The sequence below is a fragment of the Aegilops tauschii genome, chromosome 4 (genome assembly GCF_002575655.3).
Source record: "Aegilops tauschii subsp. strangulata cultivar AL8/78 chromosome 4, Aet v6.0, whole genome shotgun sequence".
NCBI lineage: Eukaryota > Viridiplantae > Streptophyta > Magnoliopsida > Poales > Poaceae > Aegilops > Aegilops tauschii.
In genome coordinates, this window is record NC_053038.3 from 482,205,119 (window position 1) to 482,224,320 (window position 19,202).

General features: G+C 45.1%; 1 protein-coding gene across 1 annotated transcript; it reads right to left on the reverse strand.

The window, feature by feature from the left end:
- Positions 1–11,555: 11,555 nt before the first annotated feature.
- Positions 11,556–14,956, reverse strand: LOC109769769 (ubiquitin carboxyl-terminal hydrolase 3). Its single transcript, XM_020328492.4, has 6 exons — positions 14,622–14,956; positions 13,954–14,070; positions 13,253–13,351; positions 12,972–13,157; positions 12,694–12,875; positions 11,556–12,316 (listed from the first exon to the last, which is right to left on the reverse strand). Exons 1-6 carry the CDS (start codon positions 14,736–14,738, stop codon positions 11,917–11,919), a joined length of 1,101 nt encoding a protein of 366 aa, XP_020184081.1. The 5' UTR covers positions 14,739–14,956; the 3' UTR covers positions 11,556–11,916.
- Between the last annotated feature and the right edge of the window lie 4,246 nt (positions 14,957–19,202).

Genomic DNA, 19,202 nt, shown 5'->3' on the forward strand with positions numbered 1-19,202 from the left:
CACCCCTTTCCACTCAGAGTTCCTCCCGCCTCCGCCGGAGCCTCGCCGGTAGAGGCAGCGCGTGAATGTGCCAGTGCACCAGGCGGAGTGGCACTGGCAGCACCGCCAGCCTCTGCCGTACCCCGACGTGACCCTGTCGCACGACTGGCATCTGGATCAAGATAGGATCCCAGTGCCGGCGGCGCCGCGGACGGCTAGGGCTCACGCGGAGGAGGTGCGGCGCCGGCGGGCGCTGCTGACGCCGGAGCAGCGCCGCGAGCCCGCCTACGCATCCAACTCGCCCAACTGGGCGAGGTGGTTCGCCTTCGAGCACGAGGAGGCGAGGCGACGGGGCGTGCGCGAGGTCGACCGGAGCGAGCCGCCGCCGCCGCTCATCGTCCGCGAGGAGGACCAGGCGGCCGACGAAGCCTACCAGGCGGCTCTTGCGGCCGTCTACCGGAAGAGCCAGGAGGACGAGCGGCGCAGGGCGGAGGCGGCGGAGGAAGAGAAGGCTCGCTACGAGGCGGCAATGGCGCAGGCACTTGCCCTCTCCGCGGCGGGCGACTGCGTGGTGCCGCCGTGGCCCCGCCGTACCCTCCCCGATGCCTCGTCAAGCCGGAGAAGCAGCCGGAGCCCGAGCCGGAGCCGTCCCCCATCGAGCGCTACTCCTGGACGGGAATAGTGCGCGAGTGGGTACGCGCGCCACCGGTCTGGATGGGGGCGACTCCAGCGCAGGAGGCGGCGTACCTCGAGCACTGGCGCCAGATCCGGGTGGCCGAGGAGCGCCGCGACGGCGAGTGCCTCGAGATGCTCGAGCGCGACCTCGAGGAGGAGCAGCGCGAGACCGGGGAGGAGGCGCGCCAGGCCGCGGCTGCACAGCCCCCTGCGCCGGCACTGCCTGCGCCCGACATGGCCGCGCTCTGGAACAAAGCGTTCTCCTGGGCCGGGCCGACGCCGACGCTCATCGACCTCACGGACCCCTAAGGACGACGACGACGATGCCTAGGGCAGCGCGCTGCCTCGTAGTTTAGGTTGTTTTTATTTTTTCTAAATGCAAATGTGGACGCGTGTATTCTCGCCGGCCTTCGTGGCCGGCTTTATGTTTAATTAATGTTGTTTTTCTTTTTAATATACATGTGTTTTTTTTTCTAGCGCCGTCAAAATGGGTCGGGCCAGCGTTGGGCGCACGCGCCGACCCAAACGCGGAAGCGGACATCCGTGTCCGCCTGGCCGACCTAAACGGACAAAAGCGCTGTCCGTTAGGGTCGGCCCGTTGGAGTTGCTCTTATCCAAATATCCCATTTGTTCTTCCCCATACAGGAGCTCATTCCTCACGTTTGTGGCCCGTCTAACTTCTGCAGGGTCAGCATTGGCAAGCCAGGCAGCAGCTCTTCCGGTTTTTCTGTCGAGATTGCTCAACCTGACGGAACACGTTTCCTACCAAACCAGGCGCATAGCTTCGCTGAAACATTTTGCAGGGCTGCTTCCGTAACGCGACATCTCCTCGAACTCGGGGAACCTCGGACACAACAACGGACGGTCAATTACTGCTCTCCAGGTACTAGTACCGTGGTACGTATAGTAGCCTGGCAAGGACAAAACGGACACGGCACGAGCGTCCGCCGTAGCTTTGCTCTGCTCCGTCCGCAGCAGCCGTCGCCGTCGTCGTATCGTATGGTCTGCGGCTCGGGGCTCGCGCACCACTTTTTTCCTTGACGGGTCTCCCGGCGCCGGCGGGGCAGCGGCCGAACCAACCCAGCCGGCACGTGTGGGTGTGGGTGCGGTATGGCGTCGCTCGCGCGGGAATGCGGGACCGCGACGTGACCACGCACCGGACTACTGGTACGGCCGGCGATGGAGCGCTGCGTTGGCGTCGACAGTCCGTCCGTGGGGTCACACTGTTCGCCGAACGCAGGCGAAAATCATAGTACTACGTACTACTGGGAGCGGCCAAGCTCAGGTGGTTACGGGTTTACAGGTAGGTAGGCTGATTACGGCCAAGACAGATGCGACGCCCGTAAACGCTTTTCTCCCTCGTGGATCAAAGCAAATAGTACAAGTAACGAGTACCTCTGTTTTCAAATGTATTTTTGAACTGCCAAAACGTCTAACATTTAGGAACGAGGGGAGTAACAATTTCGTTTCACTGTATACACCATTCTTCTTTTTGTCAAGATCATCGCAAAGATAGTCCATTAGACGAGTAACTAATATTCCAAGTTTCCAAAAAAGAAAAGGAAAATCTTTTTCTTTAGGTAGAAAATAAAACGAAAATCTGAGTTCCAACACCCGCGTAACCTTGTCGACAGGGCCGCGTGGGCTTTGTGGTAGAGGTCTTATGGACCGAGGTAATAGTCTATAGCGCCGATTAGTGAGAACAACTAGTTAACGAGCGCTTTTTCGGGAGCCTCGCAACGATCAGCGCCACTTGGCGCGCTCTCAGTCATTTGTCACGTGTCGCGCTGTGGACGCTTCCTCCGGATTTTTTATTTATTTTTTCACACGCGTTTTCAGCTTTTTAAACGGGTTTTCTTTCGGGTTTTTTCGACGTTTTGATTTTCCCCGGTCTTCCTTAGCTTTTCGATCAAAAAAAATTTGTGCGAAAAAATGCGTTTTCTTTTTCTTTTCTTTCGCGAAAGTCACGGTTTTTCTTTCGCGAGAGGCACGGTTGTGCTTTAGCGAGAGTCACGGCCGTGCCTTTCGGAAACGGAAAAAAACGCGTTTTCTGTTTTTTTTCCTTTCGCGAGTCACGGTTTTGCTTCCGCGAGAGGCACGGTTGTGCTTTCGCGAGAGTCACGGCCGTGCCTCTCGGAAAGGGAAAAACAAAACGCGTTTTTGTTTTTTTTCTTTCGCTAGAGTCACGGTTTTGCTTCCACGAGAGGCACGGTTGTGCTTTCGCGAGAGTCACGACCGTGCCTCTCGGAAAGGGAAAAAAATACGCATTTTTTGTTTTTTTTTCTTTCGCGAGAGTCACGGTTTTGCTTTCGCAAGAGGCACAGTTGTGCTTTCGCGAGAGTCACGGCCGTGCCTCTCGGAAACGGGAAAAAACGCGTTTTCTGTTTTTTTTCCTTCCACGAGAGTCACGGTTTTGCTTCCACGAAAGGCACGGTTGTGATTTCGCGAGAGGCATGGGCGTGCCTCTTTCGGAAAGGGAAAAAACCGTGCTCCCGGTTCGGTTTTTTCGCCCGGTTTTTTCGTCCGGTTTTTATGTGAAAAAAAAGTTCATCAAAATCTATCAACATGGGATCTAGTTTTGAAGAGATAAAACGTTTTGAATAAACGGGTTTACGAAAAAGGGAAAACTCCTAGGTTGCGAGAAGTGGCGTGCTGCATGTGCGCCACTTGTCGCGACCTGGGAAAGTTGAGTGTTCTTTGCAACGAGTACTCCTTAATTAGTGATTTCGCCGATTAATTTCTTTTTTGAGAATCAGCGTTGATTACTTCAGTAAATGTACCCAGTCACACCCCACAATCAACTGGGCCGGCCCGTCAAAGCGAACCGCTTCTACTTTTTGTTTAGCTTTCTGTCTTGTTTTGGATACGGAACTTCTAGAGCTTTGGACCAGATTTTTTACTTTTAGTCTTCCTTTTTTCTATTTCGTTTATTTTTCCTTTTGTTTCCTTCTTATTTAAATACTTCATGGTTTTTTATTTCAATTCATGAACTTTTTCCAATGTTTCAAACATTTTTTAAAAGATCACAAATACATTTAATCTTGAACCTTTTCCAATTTTGTGAATATTTTTGAAATAGATTAGTTTTTTATCAAATTCATGAAAAAAAATCAAACATGTGAAATTTCTCAATTTGTGAACTTTGCTAAAGTTCATGAAAAAAAATCAAATTCATGAACATTCTTTCAATTTTATAAACTTCTCAAAATTCATGAACCTTTTCAAAACTTTGAACTTTTTTCAAATTCATGAGCTTTTAAAATCCATGATTTTTTCCAAATTCATGATCCTTTTCAATTCCATGAACTTTTTTCAAATTCACAAATTTGTTTTAAAATTCATGACTTTTTAAAATTTATGAATTGTTTTTATTTTCTGCAAAAAATTCCAGACCCATGATTTCTTTTCAAAAGTCAACGATCGACCGATCAATGATCAATGATTGACCGCTTAGTCGTGGACCGAGCAAACGAACAAGGGGCCAGCCAGCGCAATGAACGGACGGTTCACCGCCTAGCCAGCTGTCGGAGCTAAAACCGGCGAATCTCGAATGGGGGGACCCGAGCTGGTAGTCTTGGCTAGATACATCCATTTGAGGGACAAGCTTTTTCGGACGGAGGGAGTAATAGGATGAACAAGAGACACAATGTTTAACCAGGTTCAGGCCCTCTCGAAGAGGTAAAACATTATATCCCGCTTGTATTGTATTGATTGTGGATGGGATATAATGTACTGGAGGCCTAGGATTTAGAAGAGTATTCGTCTTGTGCGCAAAGTCTTGTGGAATATTCCTTGTATACGTCATGAGTTACCCAAAGAGACCCAATAATTAACCGCCACGGGGGTCCTCGGCCCGGCCCTTTTGGCCGGAAGACGACATGGAGGAGTACCCCTTAGTCCAGGACACCATCTCCAATCAACGCATTTTGGGCCGGCCCACGCAAGCGCCACTTAGGAGCTCTCGTGTTAGTGAATCTTATTATGTGTGCCTTGCGCCAAATGTCATGGAAAAGGAAGGTAAAAGTGCTTCGATAGATACATATCCCCCTCACATTCAAACTGGTCTAATTTGGACCCTAAGGTTAACAAAAAACGATGTTCCAAGATGTTTTTTGATTGATTGATGTAGGCGGTTTTGGAACATACTAGCTCATTATGTTACATCACAGCCGAACCAAGTAAAATTGAACGAAAATGTTCTTCTTGTACCTATTTAGCATCTCACGAAACACTTGCCAGACCGAAGAGTTAATCACCGTCGTGAGCTTAACACGAATGGATGAAATTGAGCCACCAAAGGAACGAATGGAGGAGGAAGAGCCGCGCGATCGTGGGAGGAGGCCGGACGACGGTGTTACTGTCGGCAATGGAGTGTCATGGGACACTAGGCTGTCGCGCAGTAACGTACCCGTGTTGTCGTTGGTCGAGTATGACGTGCTGGCACAAGTAGAGACATACGAGGGGGAGGTGCGTGAGGAGGTTGGAGCTTCGGATCGGATGCAAGGTGCGATGCGAGGGTCTGCATGATGGCGTCGTTAGCGGGAGGTAGTGCCGACGACATTGTGAGAGGGGGGGGGGGCGTGGGAACGGAAACATCCCTGCTTCCTTGTGATGCTATTATATTCTTGTCTTTATGTTATTCTGCTGCAGTACTCTACCACTAGATGCAAAAGTTAGCTTGAGGTATGGAATTTGGGGAGGCAGCTCAAACACAAGACTTTTATCTTTAGCTGTGCTATTCTCCATAAGATGTGGTGCCGTTTGCATTTAACCTGTGATTGCCCTTTTGGTCATGGAATGCAGTTGAATCTTACTATATATGCAATTATGTTAAGCCGTTTATTACAGTTTACAGTTGTTGTGTGTGCCTTCCTGTTGTTTACTTCGTTCTGGAGCGTTTTATTATATCAGTGTGTAAAGCTAAAGTGAAAGGAGTAACACTTGATAAATGGGACTGCTAGTACAGAAGTCTTGGTTTCTCAAGTTATGTTCCCCTATATACCTTGCATACAGACCTCAGTGTATCATAACCAGCGTCGCATTCATCCTCCTTTTCTGATGTTTTGGTAGTGAATGGTTTGTTTTTTCATACTCCATTTGGACTAAACAGATTTGGTTGTGATGCATTGATCTTTCTTATTGCTACATGGCCAAATGCAGTTTTTTTCTTTTTTTTCCAACCGGGCTCACACCCCTTTTCATTAATTTTGCAATCAACGGAAATACATCAGTCAGGTATCGTTGTTCGAAGATCGCAAGCTAGGCATCAAGCCAAATAGGACAACTACTAAGCAAAGGAGATTGAAAGGGGGTAGCGGGTTGGTGCATCGCCAGGAAACCCACTGCATGACAACCCTGAAACGGACTATCAGCTGTGGGGCGAAAACCTGACGACACTACAACCACCACACGACACAGACGAAACTGTCTAGAGGATAAAACTGCAGCGGACAGAACCAACAACACCAAAAGACCGGTCCAGCGGGCATCAGACCCCAGTGGATATAGGACCTAAGCTACAGCGAGCACTGAGCAGACTAGCCAATCTGAATACCATCCCCGTCTCCCAGGAGCCGCCTGCCGTGCGTATATGGCCTGTCCGCCAGAGCAGCCGCCACCTGAGCAAGTCTCTTCACACCAGCCTGAAATCTTGTCTTGTCATCCTCCTTCAGCAACCCTGCCCAATATAACATAAAAGAACAAGCGGTGAAGACAGCCTCCAGAGGAGTGCGAGCATTATAATTGTCAAAAGTAGTTTTGTTACGAAGACACCACACCCCCCAGCACACGGCTGCAATAATCATCATATAAAACCTCTTTCCACTTGGAAAGAATTTATACAACCAAGCTAAACTTTGCCAAATAGATCCGGGGGCACAAGAGGCTCCTGCTGTCAACCCCAATACGCCCCAAACCGTACGGGCGAGAGGACAGGTAAAAAAGAGGTGATTAGCAGTTTCCACATTTGTGCAGAAGGAGCACACAGGATTTCCTGGCCAATTTCTACGCCGCATGTTATCGCGCATAGGCACAGCATTTTGAAACAGTTGCCATAGGAAAAAAATTATTTTCAAGGGGATCGTAGCTTTCCATATCATTTTATAACTAGGTCCAGATAAATCTCTCTCCAGCCACTCATAGACCGATTTAGTAGTAAATTTGCCCCTACTATTCAGAGACCAGGAGATAGTATCTGAGTTTTCATTCACAACCTTCTTCTTAGCCTCGCACACCACCCAGGACCATTGCTCCTCTAATTCACCAAACAACCTACATCTAAAAGCAAGCTCGTAGTTATTGGCCACGAAGGATGCAATGGTGCACTCTTGGTTTTGACAGATGTCGTACAGGACAGGGAACCGATCCCGCAGTATGCAGTTATCAATCCACGGGTCATGCCAAAACCTGGCCAAATTTCCTTTATTAATGTTGACTTTCCTCCCAGCCATATAAACCTCTTTGACCTTCATGATAGATTTCCAGCAAGGGGAGTCAGAAAAACGACTGCGAATATTCGCAACGGTTTTATTTCTGAAATACTTCGCTCGAACAATACGTTGCCATAACCCATCACCAGTTTCTAACTTCCACCACCATTTCACAAGGAGACTAATGTTCTGCCTGTGGATATCTTTCAAACCCAGGCCACCGATTCTTTTAGACCGACAAACCCTAGTCCATTTGACCATATGATAAGCTCGCTTCTTATTCTTTTTCCTCCAAAAGAAACATCTGCAGTGTTTATTAATTTTTTCAACAAAGGTTTTGTTGAAAAGTAACATGGACATCAGATACGATGGAATACCATCCAGACTAGAACCTAGCAGGGTAAGCCTAGCTCCAGATGAAGCTGCATATGCTACCCACGCATCCAATTTTTGATCAATTTACCATCCAGGAAGTCCAACTCAATATTTTTAAGAGCGGAATATGTAACTGGCACTCCCAAGTATCTCATGGGTAAGGTACCCACTCGACAGCCAAACATCTCTGCATAGATCCTGTCCGTTTCATTATCTCCTCCGATAACAAATACTTCACTTTTATCATAGTTGATTTTCAACCCCGACATGAGCTCAAAGAGATAAAGCACCAGCTTAATATTGACAGCTTTTTCAATATCATGTTCAAAACACAAGACAGTATCGTCAGCGTATTGTAGGATGCCCACCCCTTCCTCGGTCAGTCCAGAAGCCAGCCCTTTGATGAGATTATTTTTCTGGGCTGCAATAACCATTTTAGTCAAGCAATCTGCTGCAAGATTGAACAGGAACAGAGAGTGTGGGTCGCCTTGTCGCACCCCTTTAGCAATCTGAATATAAGGACCTGTCTCGTCATTAATCTTGACACTTACCGTGCCATTCCTTAGGATTTGCGACACCCATCCACACCACTTTGCGTTAAAGCCACGTTTAACATGACAATCAAGTAGGAATTCCCAATTCACTTTGTCATAGGCTTTCTCAAAATCGATCTTAAATATCACTCCCACTTCTTTTTTCACATGAGTATAATGCATCACCTCATGCAAGGATAGTATTCCGTCCACAATATGTCTCCCCTTAATAAATGCATTCTGTTGAATACTAAACAATTTATTAGCAAACTTCGCGGCCCTAAGATCCATGGCTTTAGTGATCAGTTTATAGGGACACAGCAGCAAACAAATGGGTCTATATTATTGGATTGTTTTAGCATCAGCTGATTTAGGCAGCAGCGTGATGACCCCATAATTCAAGCGTTGAACATCCAAGTTGCCCTCGTAAAACCATTCAAAAAGATTGAACAGTTCAGGGCTCACAACATCCCAACAATGTTGATAGAACTCCACCGGTATGTTGTCCGGTCCAGGAGCGCGGTTAGTTTTCATCTCAAACAACGCAGTTTTAATTTCCTCAAGTGAAAAAGGACGTGTCAGATACTCATTATCTTCAGGCGTGATGTTTTCATCCTGGGACCAAAGGGAGGCATCAATCTTACAAGTATTACCAGGGGCTGGTCCAAATAGGTCTCTGTAATACGCAGTAGCATGGGATAGTAGATTTTTAGTCCCTTCTACAATCACCCCCCCACACTCCAGCGAGATCATAGAATGTTTTCTACGTCGCCCATTAGCCACTTTATGAAAAAAGTCTGTGTTATTATCACCTTTCAGGAGCCATCTCCCATTAGAAAACTGATGCCAATGGGTCTCTTCCTCAACATACATGTTATTAAGTTCTACTAGTATGTCCAACTTCCTAGTGTAAGCCTCCCCACAAAGATCATTCTCTTCCTCAAGTTTTTCTAGCTCTTGTAGCTCGAGCTTAATAAGATTTTTCCTGATCTTATTCTGACCAAATATATTGGAACCCCAACCTTTGAAAAATTTCTTAATTCTCTTCAGCTTGATGTTTAATACATCAATGGGATCATTAGTATAAACAGGTTGGGACCAGATTTCAGCCATCAGAGGGAGAAATTCTGGGTTATTCAACCAGGCATTATCAAACTTAAAGCATCTATTTCCAGGGGTTCTAGAAGAAGCAACCCCCCCCCCCCCCCATCTAGAAGCAAAGGGTTGTGATCGGAGATCTCTTTAACCATTTTATGTACTGATACCAAAGGAAAAAGGTCCTCCCAGTCCGAGGACATTAGGACCCTATCCAACTTTTCCAAAGTAGGGTGCTCTTGCTTGTTCGACCATGTGTAAAGGCCTCCTGACATGATAATCTCTCTCAACCCCAGAAAATGAATAACAGAGTTGAAAACATCAGAGAAATGGGACAGTGGGGTTTTCTTGTTTTTCTCCCCACTATGACGCAAAATATTAAAATCCCCTCCCACTATGTAAGGAATAGCGATCCTATGACACATAGAAGATAGCTCAGTTGGGGGTCATTTATTTTTTTCTTGCTGATTTTGATCGTTGGGACCACTTTTGCATTAGGTACAATGTTAATATGCGCCATATGAGCTGCACTGCTTGCGATCAATGCATATGCTTAAATTATTCAAGTTGCAGCTTGTCCGGTGATGCCCATCGATGTTTTTATGCGATTGCCTGTTGTGATGTTACACTTTCTATGGAAAATATTTGGCACTAAGCTTACAATGCTAGTCTTTTCCTTCTTTTTGTCCATATCATGGTAATTGTCGTCTTAGTTGCTGGTATTTCTCCATGGAGGGGATCTGATCAAGAGGCCTGATATTTTATGCTGAAAATATTTCTACATGGTCGTAAAATAACAAAAATAATGTAGAAAGATGGATGTTGGGCCAGAGGACATAGGATTGTTATCCCCATCCCCACTATTGCATTGGTTTCTGAATGCAAGCAGTTGTCAATGGACTTTGCCAAAATATCATTTAAACATTGTTTCCGGGAAGCTAATCAGGTGGCAGATGAGCTAGCCAAGCATTCTTTTAGTGCTAGATCTTCGGGGTTCTTGGGATGATGTTATGCTTGACTTTGTTTCTCATTTACTTGTAAAAGACATGACCATCATACGAGGAATAAAGTCTATTTGCTGTCAAAAAGAAAAAGATGGCTGTGGTGGTTACTTGGTGGTATCAGATTCTAAAGAGAATCCTGCTGAACCCCTGTTCAGACTATTTGAGTGCATGCCATTCTCCACAAGGAACCAATTTCCATGTGGTATTGCTCGAAGAGGTGGTGTAGGAGTCTGCTCATGTTGTAATATGAGAAACCTTCTCCTTGTGTCAGGATCTATCTCAGACTGTGCAACTTTGCCCTGTTCTCTAGCTGCAGAAGCTTGCAGTGGGTCTAAGGGACCTGGTTGAACGACTGGTTGGCTGAAATGAGGTGGTAGGCCCTGATTGTTACTCAAAGGCAACAGAAGATGGAACAAAATTTTGACTAGGGGCTACTGACGTCACAGGGTTTGCTATTGTTGGATTCAAAGCACTGACAGTGCCAGATGCTTTCTGGAAATAGGAGAGGCGATTAGTACATAAGTAAAAATGAACTGAAGATAAACTGCAGAGGTCCTTATGTTATGTGGTGCTACAATATATGAAGATGTCAGGGAAGCTTAAATTTTGGATTGCGTCTCCTAATGGGTATATCCAACTGACACTCATGAACAGACGATTTCTTATATTAAAACTTGTCAGCAAACATCATCACGGTTCAGTTTCTTTATTGCTAAACACTGAATCAAAATTATAAACTTTTGAAACATTTAATTTGCCGAGTGATCTCATGTCGGAAACATCATCATCCACAGTAGCACAACCACCCTTCAGGCGTTATCGAAAGCAAGTGAACCTCTGTTCCCGTTAACCTATGCGGCCGGACGGTTCACTTTGCTATGCCAGTCGCCAGTGCAAGGACAAATCTAAATCATCCAGTAGCCATCAGCTAGAATGTTCTATTCCCCAGTGTATTGTACGTAACTGTTGTCGCTTCGGTGAACTGTTGGATTCCAGTTTGAGCTTGTGCACTTGCGTGCATATGGTTTCTGGGCAAAATATCTTGCCTGTAGTGGTAACTAGGATGAACTAAGTGGCTGGAGGAGAACAGCCGGTCGAGATCAACAGCGGCGTCCAGCTGCACGGATAGACACACCCACGAAATGCAGAATCAGCTTTGTTGCTTCCTCACCTTGGGCTTCATGCTACCTTGCCAAACAAATCTCACCACTTATAGTATCCATGTGGTCCATTGCAACCAAGTTGGAAAATTGGCTACGCAGTCACACACCACATATGTATGTGGCTGTACATATCTGAATTTGGCTTCTCCAATTTTCAGGAGCTTAGCACGATCGGAACAAGCTCCCAAATCAGAGTATACAGTATATACAAATACAAATGACAAAGAAAGGAAGGCAGTAGATTTGTTCGCGAATTAGCAAACAGCAGCTACATATAAGAAAGATATCGTTTAGACTTCAGAATCAGCAGGAGCTCTCTCAAGCAAAATTTTACTCAAAGCCAGAGGGCTTCCAAGATACAAGCATCTCTTCACATGATAAGATCTTCTTAAGAAACATTATTCCAGATCGATACAAACTTGCGCCACAACGGAAAACAACAGCAAGAAGGCTGCAAGCTTCGGCGGCTACAGCACCCACCCGCAAAACTCGTCACAGCTTCTTTATTGCTAAGCACTGACTGACTCCACCAAAGCATCTAAGGTTGAATGGTCTTGCCATTCTAATTATTCTAATTTACCGAATCTTCTATATAGCACGGAGCAGTAGGTGTGGTGACAAAATGAAAAACTGTGTTGCTAATCACGAGATACGCAGGAAGGCATCAGCTTGTTTTAGCGACGCTTTCGTAGAAGAGTATGTAGCCATTGTCGGTGTTACCACTGAACTCCTGTGCTGAGCCGAAGAATGTCTGTACCATGGACTCATCGGTCATCTCAACAGTCTCATCGTCGAAGAACAACCAGTGGTTGTGGCTCTTTACCACGCTGATGTAGTGGCCATGATTTGGCCCACTTCCGACGTGGACTAGCACAGCAAAGAGGGAATATTCCAAGTCTGAGTTGTCGACTGTGTTCATGAGTTTAAGCTCCAGTGGGAAAACGACTCGGTATGTCAGCTTTTTGTAGCGGCCAAGCTGCTCGATGTACTTGAAGCGCTTGAGATGGATTACCAGGATGTTTGGCTGTTTCTTTATCTTCATTCTTTTCTGTGCTTCTTGTAAACTGAAATTAATGACAACTTCAATCAAGATCCAAGATAAATAGAGATAATCCAAACACACAAAAAATGGACAGGCAATGCAACAATTTTGATACATTGAATATCAGATCAAATTGTGATAGCTGAAATGAAAATGAATGCCTGTGACATAAACAATTTTTGCCAAATAACTGAATTTGGAAGTTTGATATGCTAGTGCATAGTCAATGAATGAACTTAAAGCACATAAGTCAAGCAAGTAGGCAGAGGTAATAAGTAACAACATTTCCACAAGCTCTTATGCTACTCTACCGAATCGTGATGTGGACCACGAGGAAATGGAGATACCAGATATCACATGAGGAAACAACAGGCAATCAAAAGAAATGGAATAACATACCTGCAGCATTTGTCACAGAAGAACTTATCCTCGGCGTTCAAAGTTTCTGTTGAGCTGAAGTTTTTAAGACAGCTGGTGATTGAACTATTTTGTTCTATATCCAGGCTCAAGTCAAGAAATGTTTCATCTCTATCAGTGACGGTTTCACATCTCAGACATTTTGTTTGATTAGTCAATATTCCCTAAAGAAATAAAATACTATGAGGCACATCTCCCAGACTGCAATAAGAGCATGATTCATACACAAACGATATAGGCAGAAATGGATGAAAACTCACCTGGAAGCATTTGTGGACCCATGTAGTCTCTGGTTCTTTATGACTACCATTGGGCTGACCATTAATAGGGCCATTAGAACTCTTATTTGAAGATGAATTTTGAGGAGTTTCTTTATTGGCTTTACATTCTTTCTCGAGAATGTCAACTAGCTCATTCAACAAAAAATTCAGAAATTCATGAGCATCCTGTAAAACAGAACAGTATAGCAGTCATGGTCAATTGGGATGATTAAGACGACATAACACACTAGTAAACGTGTCATCATCACGTAATGTATTACCTGATGCATATAGCTGCGGAAAAGCTCATTCTGTTTCTTCAGTCGTTGAATAAAACGCTTAGGAGCGATAACGCCTGTTTTCTTCTTCTGATTGCTGATCTGTGTGCACAGAGGAACATGACAATTATATTTTGCAATGTGATCCAGCATAGCCACTTTTATCAAATCATACAACTGAAACTAGTATAAGGTCTCCAGATAAAAGGCCCTACCCAAATGAACATTGATGTTCAGACTAAAAGATAAACAACGAAAGCAATTGACTAGCACCTATGTATCATCTCACTACAGAGTTAAACACAAACAAACCCTGAAACCATAGAGATCAACCAAGACAATAGCAAGTGCTATCCTGTGAATCTTCTCCATTTAACATGCATTATAGTTATAATCAATTCTAGGTTTATCAATTACAAAGACTTCTTTCTGGGCTTGCTCCACAGTCCAAATTCTTGAATTTGACACTAGCACCACTCCAGGGGGTTACTAGACTGCCAAAGGCTGACTTCCTCTACGCATCACACTATAGGCCTCTGACGAGGAATCCCTCAATAAACCAGAGGAAATCCCATGTTATTTAGGGGATACGTGATGAAGTGGCGGTTCAGATATAATATGTTTTGCATGTGATTTGTATATGACACAGCAGATGGAAATGAAGGAAACTGAGGCAGAATAAACAATTTTCAGCTGCAATGTACCTGAGAGAAAAGGTCAGCTAAGCAGGTTAACATGTTCTCTTCGCCATCACTGGCGCTTTTATTGTTTGCATAGTACTCCAGTAATTGCTCGCGGAAAGGAACACAGAAGTAAAGTGCCTGCACTAGAATCACAAAACAATTTAGCCAATCCCATGAGGAGTACAGATATAAATGGAGAAAACATATTATCCTCTCCCTTCTCACAAAGTTTGTGATGAGAACATTAGTCAATTATACAGGGCAAAACTCACGCATCGGTCCATGCGGAATCCGCAAATGCCCCCCAATCCCCCATTGCCAAAATTTCAACATTAAAAATGCAACCTCTCGGTTCAAAGTTGGAACACACATGATCGAAACAGGAACAGCATCTCATCATCCATCAGGCCAACCCCAAGAGTGAGTTTCTCCATACAAGGGGCGCTGACTGGACTCTGAACCTCACTCGCTCCGCGGCCTCCGCTCACCACCCCGCACACAAATCTACCCCGACGTCGCAAGATCGAATTCAAGGCCCCGCGATCCGACGGAAAACCGCGCCCCTCCCGGCGCGGGGAACGCATTGAACAGGACGAATCAATCGCGCGCGCGCGCGCTTGGGGGCGAAGGAAACGAGGCGCCCGCCCGCGCGCACGCGACGATCTCGGGTTTGGGGTGGGGGTCCGTACCTGGAGGACGCTGTTGCAGTAGCAGGTGTTGCCGAAGTTCTCGAGGCCGAAGTATCGCTCGCCCTCGGGGAACTGCTCGCCCAGCGCCTTCTCCAGCCTCGAGCTCGCCGCGCCCATCACCGCCCAACTCCCATTTGCCCGCCCGCGCTGCACGGCGACGGGTCGGCCTCACCGCCGGCTCGTCTCGGCGATGCGGTGCGGTGCGGTGCGACGCGGGCCAGTAGTACCGACTTGGGGATCGGTGGGCGGGGGTTGGAGCAGGAGGAAGAAATGGGACGGACGGATGGATGGTTTGGAGGAAACGGGCGAAATAAAAAGGAGTCGTCAAATCGGTGCGGCCGCCTGCGCTGCGTTGCGCTGGTGGAGGTGGACGCTGCCGGCCGGAAGTGCTCGTGCCTATCTTGATTCGACGGTCCGGATCGACCCAGGGGCGTGGGATCGGCCACTGCTGGCAGAGAATGCGACAGGCTCCCCCCTTCGCTCCGGAACGGACCGACCGCCACGCCGTTAAAAATCCTTACGTGACGTTTTGTCCAACTTTCAGGACGTTTTTAAATCATTACTAGCACATCATCCATCCATGAATCAGTATCTCAAAAAAAGTCCTCACCATACCGGCGCTTCTATCAACTTGCGCCCGCATGATCTCGCGGCGGCGGCTCAACCGGCGAAACAGTCTCCCAGCCAGCATTAGAACTCAAAGCCTGGTTTGCGGCTGAACAGTGGGTTCCACAACCTACAGGCATGATGAAAAATAATGTTGATGGAGCTTCGAGCATATAGCGTACGCAAAGGAGCAGCGGCTGCAATTTGTAGAGACCGCACGGGAGGCTACCTTGGATCCTCGGCGGTAGCTTTCAGTAGTATTGTTGATCCTACTACACTTGAAACATTTGCATGCCGGGAAGCTCTGTCACTTGCCGAAGATCCTGGACTACACAACATTTGTGTTGCATCATATTGCCAAGGTGTTATCCAAGACAATCTTCGGGGCCTGGATGGCCTCATGGAGCGATCATAACGGAAATAGGACGTCGTAAGAGTTTATTTCAGTCTTGTAATTTCATTATTGAGTGTAGGAATTTTAATTTTGAAGCTCACAATCTTGCCAAATATGCTAGTTCTATAGATAGTGGTCGTCATATCTGGTTCGGTCACCACGTGATCTACCTATTGTACCCATGAACATTGCTCTGAGTTAATAAAGATGGCGAGATTTCCCAAAAAAAATAGCACGTCATCTTTTTTCCCTCTTCGGAAGGGTCGATAGCCAATGGCGTGGGCTTGTGTCGCTTTTGTCCTCCATCGCAGGTTTCTTCAGTTCATTGAGATCAATCTCGGAAGACAGGATTAGTATTTTATTTATTTATTTTGATTTAAAGAGAAAACAGTAAGATAATAGCAATGAACAAATTAAACTATATGCAAGCGGATAGGTAATGACTAAGCGTTATGATCCCCGCAAAGGCGCGAGAAAAATACTTGATGACCTGCAAAAGCACAGGCTGTTGTAGTACAATCCTATTTCCTTGAGCATAATTTTGGAATTGGATAAATAGGGTCTGATCATAGGCAGCGGGTAAAAACCCCCCTTTCAAAAGACTTTTCTTTTACCGCCAAGTTCTCACACATGGTTCTCCTCTTAGCATGCGTTCTTCTTGAACACGATGCCACCATGCACCGGCTCCCCCTTCCAGCTTGTACGCGACCAAAGGAACTCTACAATCTTTCGGAACCTCCATGACCTCAAAGAAAGTCTCCATTTCATATAACCAATCAAGGCACCCTTCAATATCAATATTTACATTAAAAGTGGGGATCTCAACTTTCACCTTGTATGTATCCCTTACATATGTGGGGTTTGGTACTCTCTGATATGCATATAGATTAGGTTCTTCAAGGGCATCATCATATTCTTCACCTTCAGAAGTTTCAACATAAATTGGCCTTATTGAAGTACACTGAACTGCACGTTGTTGTGGTGGTCTTCCTCCAAGATTACCTCCCCTTCTTCGTCGTTGAATATCTTCTTCTTCTTTACATGAATATTCTTCATTGGCAGTAGGGGAACACCCTTTAACATCATCTCAACTAGCTAGTCTAATCTCTGATTAAGATCTTCATGCAGCTCTTTGATTAGTCATTCTGCAACATCCATCCTCTTCTCCAATTGCTCCATTGCTTGTTATAGCTCGCTCTCAAAGAGAGCAACAAGAACTAGTATGGATCAATAGGGCTCTGATACCACCTGAAGTAGCACAAGGCTATGGAGGAGCAACTCCACCTCGCTGGTACAATGTGTACAACACAAGTGTTGAAGGAACAACTTCAACGTGTTGCGCTAGATATCGCTCTAGAGGCAGAGATAGGGTCAATATGGCAACATAAGTTCAATCCAAAACTCCTAGAGCACAACATCTAGTCCAAGATCTTAGATAAGAAGACAAAGTTCTATTATATGTAGTGGGGGTACATATTCTGGTTTACAAACTAGAGGTGAGGATCTCTATTTATAGGGATTTGGGAAGTCTTCACATCTCACTTCTACTTATGTCTAGAACACTCCCGAAAACATTACTAAGATTCGCCATTCTACTCATAGCTAGAAGACTCTAGAAAACTGTTGCTAGGGTTGAGAAAAGAAAATAAATACTGGACTACAGTAGAAGTATCTAGAAGCAGCCAAACAAATGTGACATATGATTTTATTTTTATTTTCCTAATCTATTGTTCCGCATTGGGGTCTTTGTATTTCCACCTCTTCAATGGAGTTATCAACTCCCCATGAGTGTGAACTTCATGATACATCCTCGTCCACAGCTTGTGTGGTTAATCTATTTCTATACATTTACTTCTTGTGATTGCTAGATATCTTGTTTCTCTTGCTTATCTAGTACATTAGATTGCTTTCCATTCAGGTTGTTCTCACCACAATTGCATATCTAGGGAACTTACTTTATATACATTACCCCTAAAATAGGAAGTTATGCTAACAATTTGTAGTCCTGTATGACACCCCACCCCTCTAATCGACCTCTTCGATCCTTTCACTTGTCTAAAACGACATGAATCCATCCGTATAACTTGACGGATGCCAACCTAGAACAAAGTGGTATCGCACTCCTTAAGAGCATCTCCAACAACTGCCCTAAAATAGGGCATTGAAAAAGTAGTTTAGATCACCAAACCATAGAAACTAAGCTACATCATTGCAAACTCGATCCAAACATTCAAAGTTTTAAACATGCAAACCTAAACATAGTTTGAGTACAAAGCATGCAAACTAACATAGTTCGAGTACGAAATGCAAACATAATGTTGGTGCAATATTTGCCCTCTTGTGTTTTGGATATTATTGACAGAAACATGCATGGACTGATTTGTTTGCTAGTCCTTCCAGTTTTATACATTTTGTTCGCTCTTAATTACTTTGGTGTGCTTTCCCTATATCGTTTTCTTTCACCTTGTCCATGCTCATTCACGCGTTATCCTTCATCATTCATACCTCGTTTTCATTCATGTTGTTGTACCTGTTTGCATATTGCGTTACCATCATCATAGTCAAACCTGTGTTAACCTATGCTCGAATGATTATTGCTGCCTTCTTTGAAAGATATGTTCCTCTCTAGTGTGATCAGTTAAGTTATATTCTGCCGAACCTTATTTCCGCTGCTGTGTTTGGGATCTATTCAAAACATTGAAAGAATTTTTGAATCTCCCATTCACCCCCTCTGGTCGATATACTCTCGGTCCTAACAATTTGTACCAGAGCGGGTACACTCTGTCTCTGTTTATTAAAAGGTCTAACAACCTTGGAGTTATGAGTATGTCGTATGCAGGTAGATCCTCGCACTCTGAAAGATTTCCTATCTTCGATGGAAATGACTATATTTACTGGAAAGAAAGAATGAGAATTAGACTTCAAGCTATCAATGTAGAACTGTGGCAGATTGTGGAAAATGGATATACCATTCAACACCCTAATGCTCAAAATATTGATGACAAAGCTATGATGCGGTTGAATGCACAAGCAAAAGGCATCATCTGTGAAAGTATCTCTAAGGACATTTTCATTCGGTTCCGAAAGCTTGACACTGCAAAGCAACTCTGGGATGCCATAAAAAATGTGCATGAAGAATTTGTTACCAGAACAGATTCTCACACTGAAATGCTTCATGCCATGTTTGCTGGTTTCAGGAGTCTTCGTAAGGAAAGTGCCATGGAGCTCACTGATCAGTTGACCAACACTGTTGAAAGACTTCATCAATGAGGCGTGACTAATATCATCGATACAGATGTGGTCAACAAGCTACTGAGTGCTCGTGATGCAACTTCCGATCCAATAGTAGCTGAAATCAAACAAAGACCAAACTATGAAGAACTTCACTACGTCGAGGTCATGACATTGCTGTCCATTCACGAAGAAAAGATGAAACTTGAAAATGGACATCCAGAATCTTCTTCGGAAGGCACTACAAAAAAAGACACATCCGTGACATTTTGGGCCGAACGGATTTTTTTCCTGTCATACATATGACACTTCTATGACGATAATTGTGACAAAACCCGGTATCATCATAG

Bases quoted from the DNA above. Each gene is read 5' to 3' on its own strand.
- LOC109769769 (XM_020328492.4), bottom strand. From the start codon at position 14,738: ATGGGCGCGGCGAGCTCGAGGCTGGAGAAGGCGCTGGGCGAGCAGTTC. The intron at 13,352-13,953 runs GTACATTGCAGC...CTGTGCACACAG, and splicing joins TAGCTGACCTTTTCTCTCAG to ATCAGCAATCAGAAGAAGAA. The intron at 13,158-13,252 runs GTAATACATTAC...TCTGTTTTACAG, and splicing joins TCCGCAGCTATATGCATCAG to GATGCTCATGAATTTCTGAA.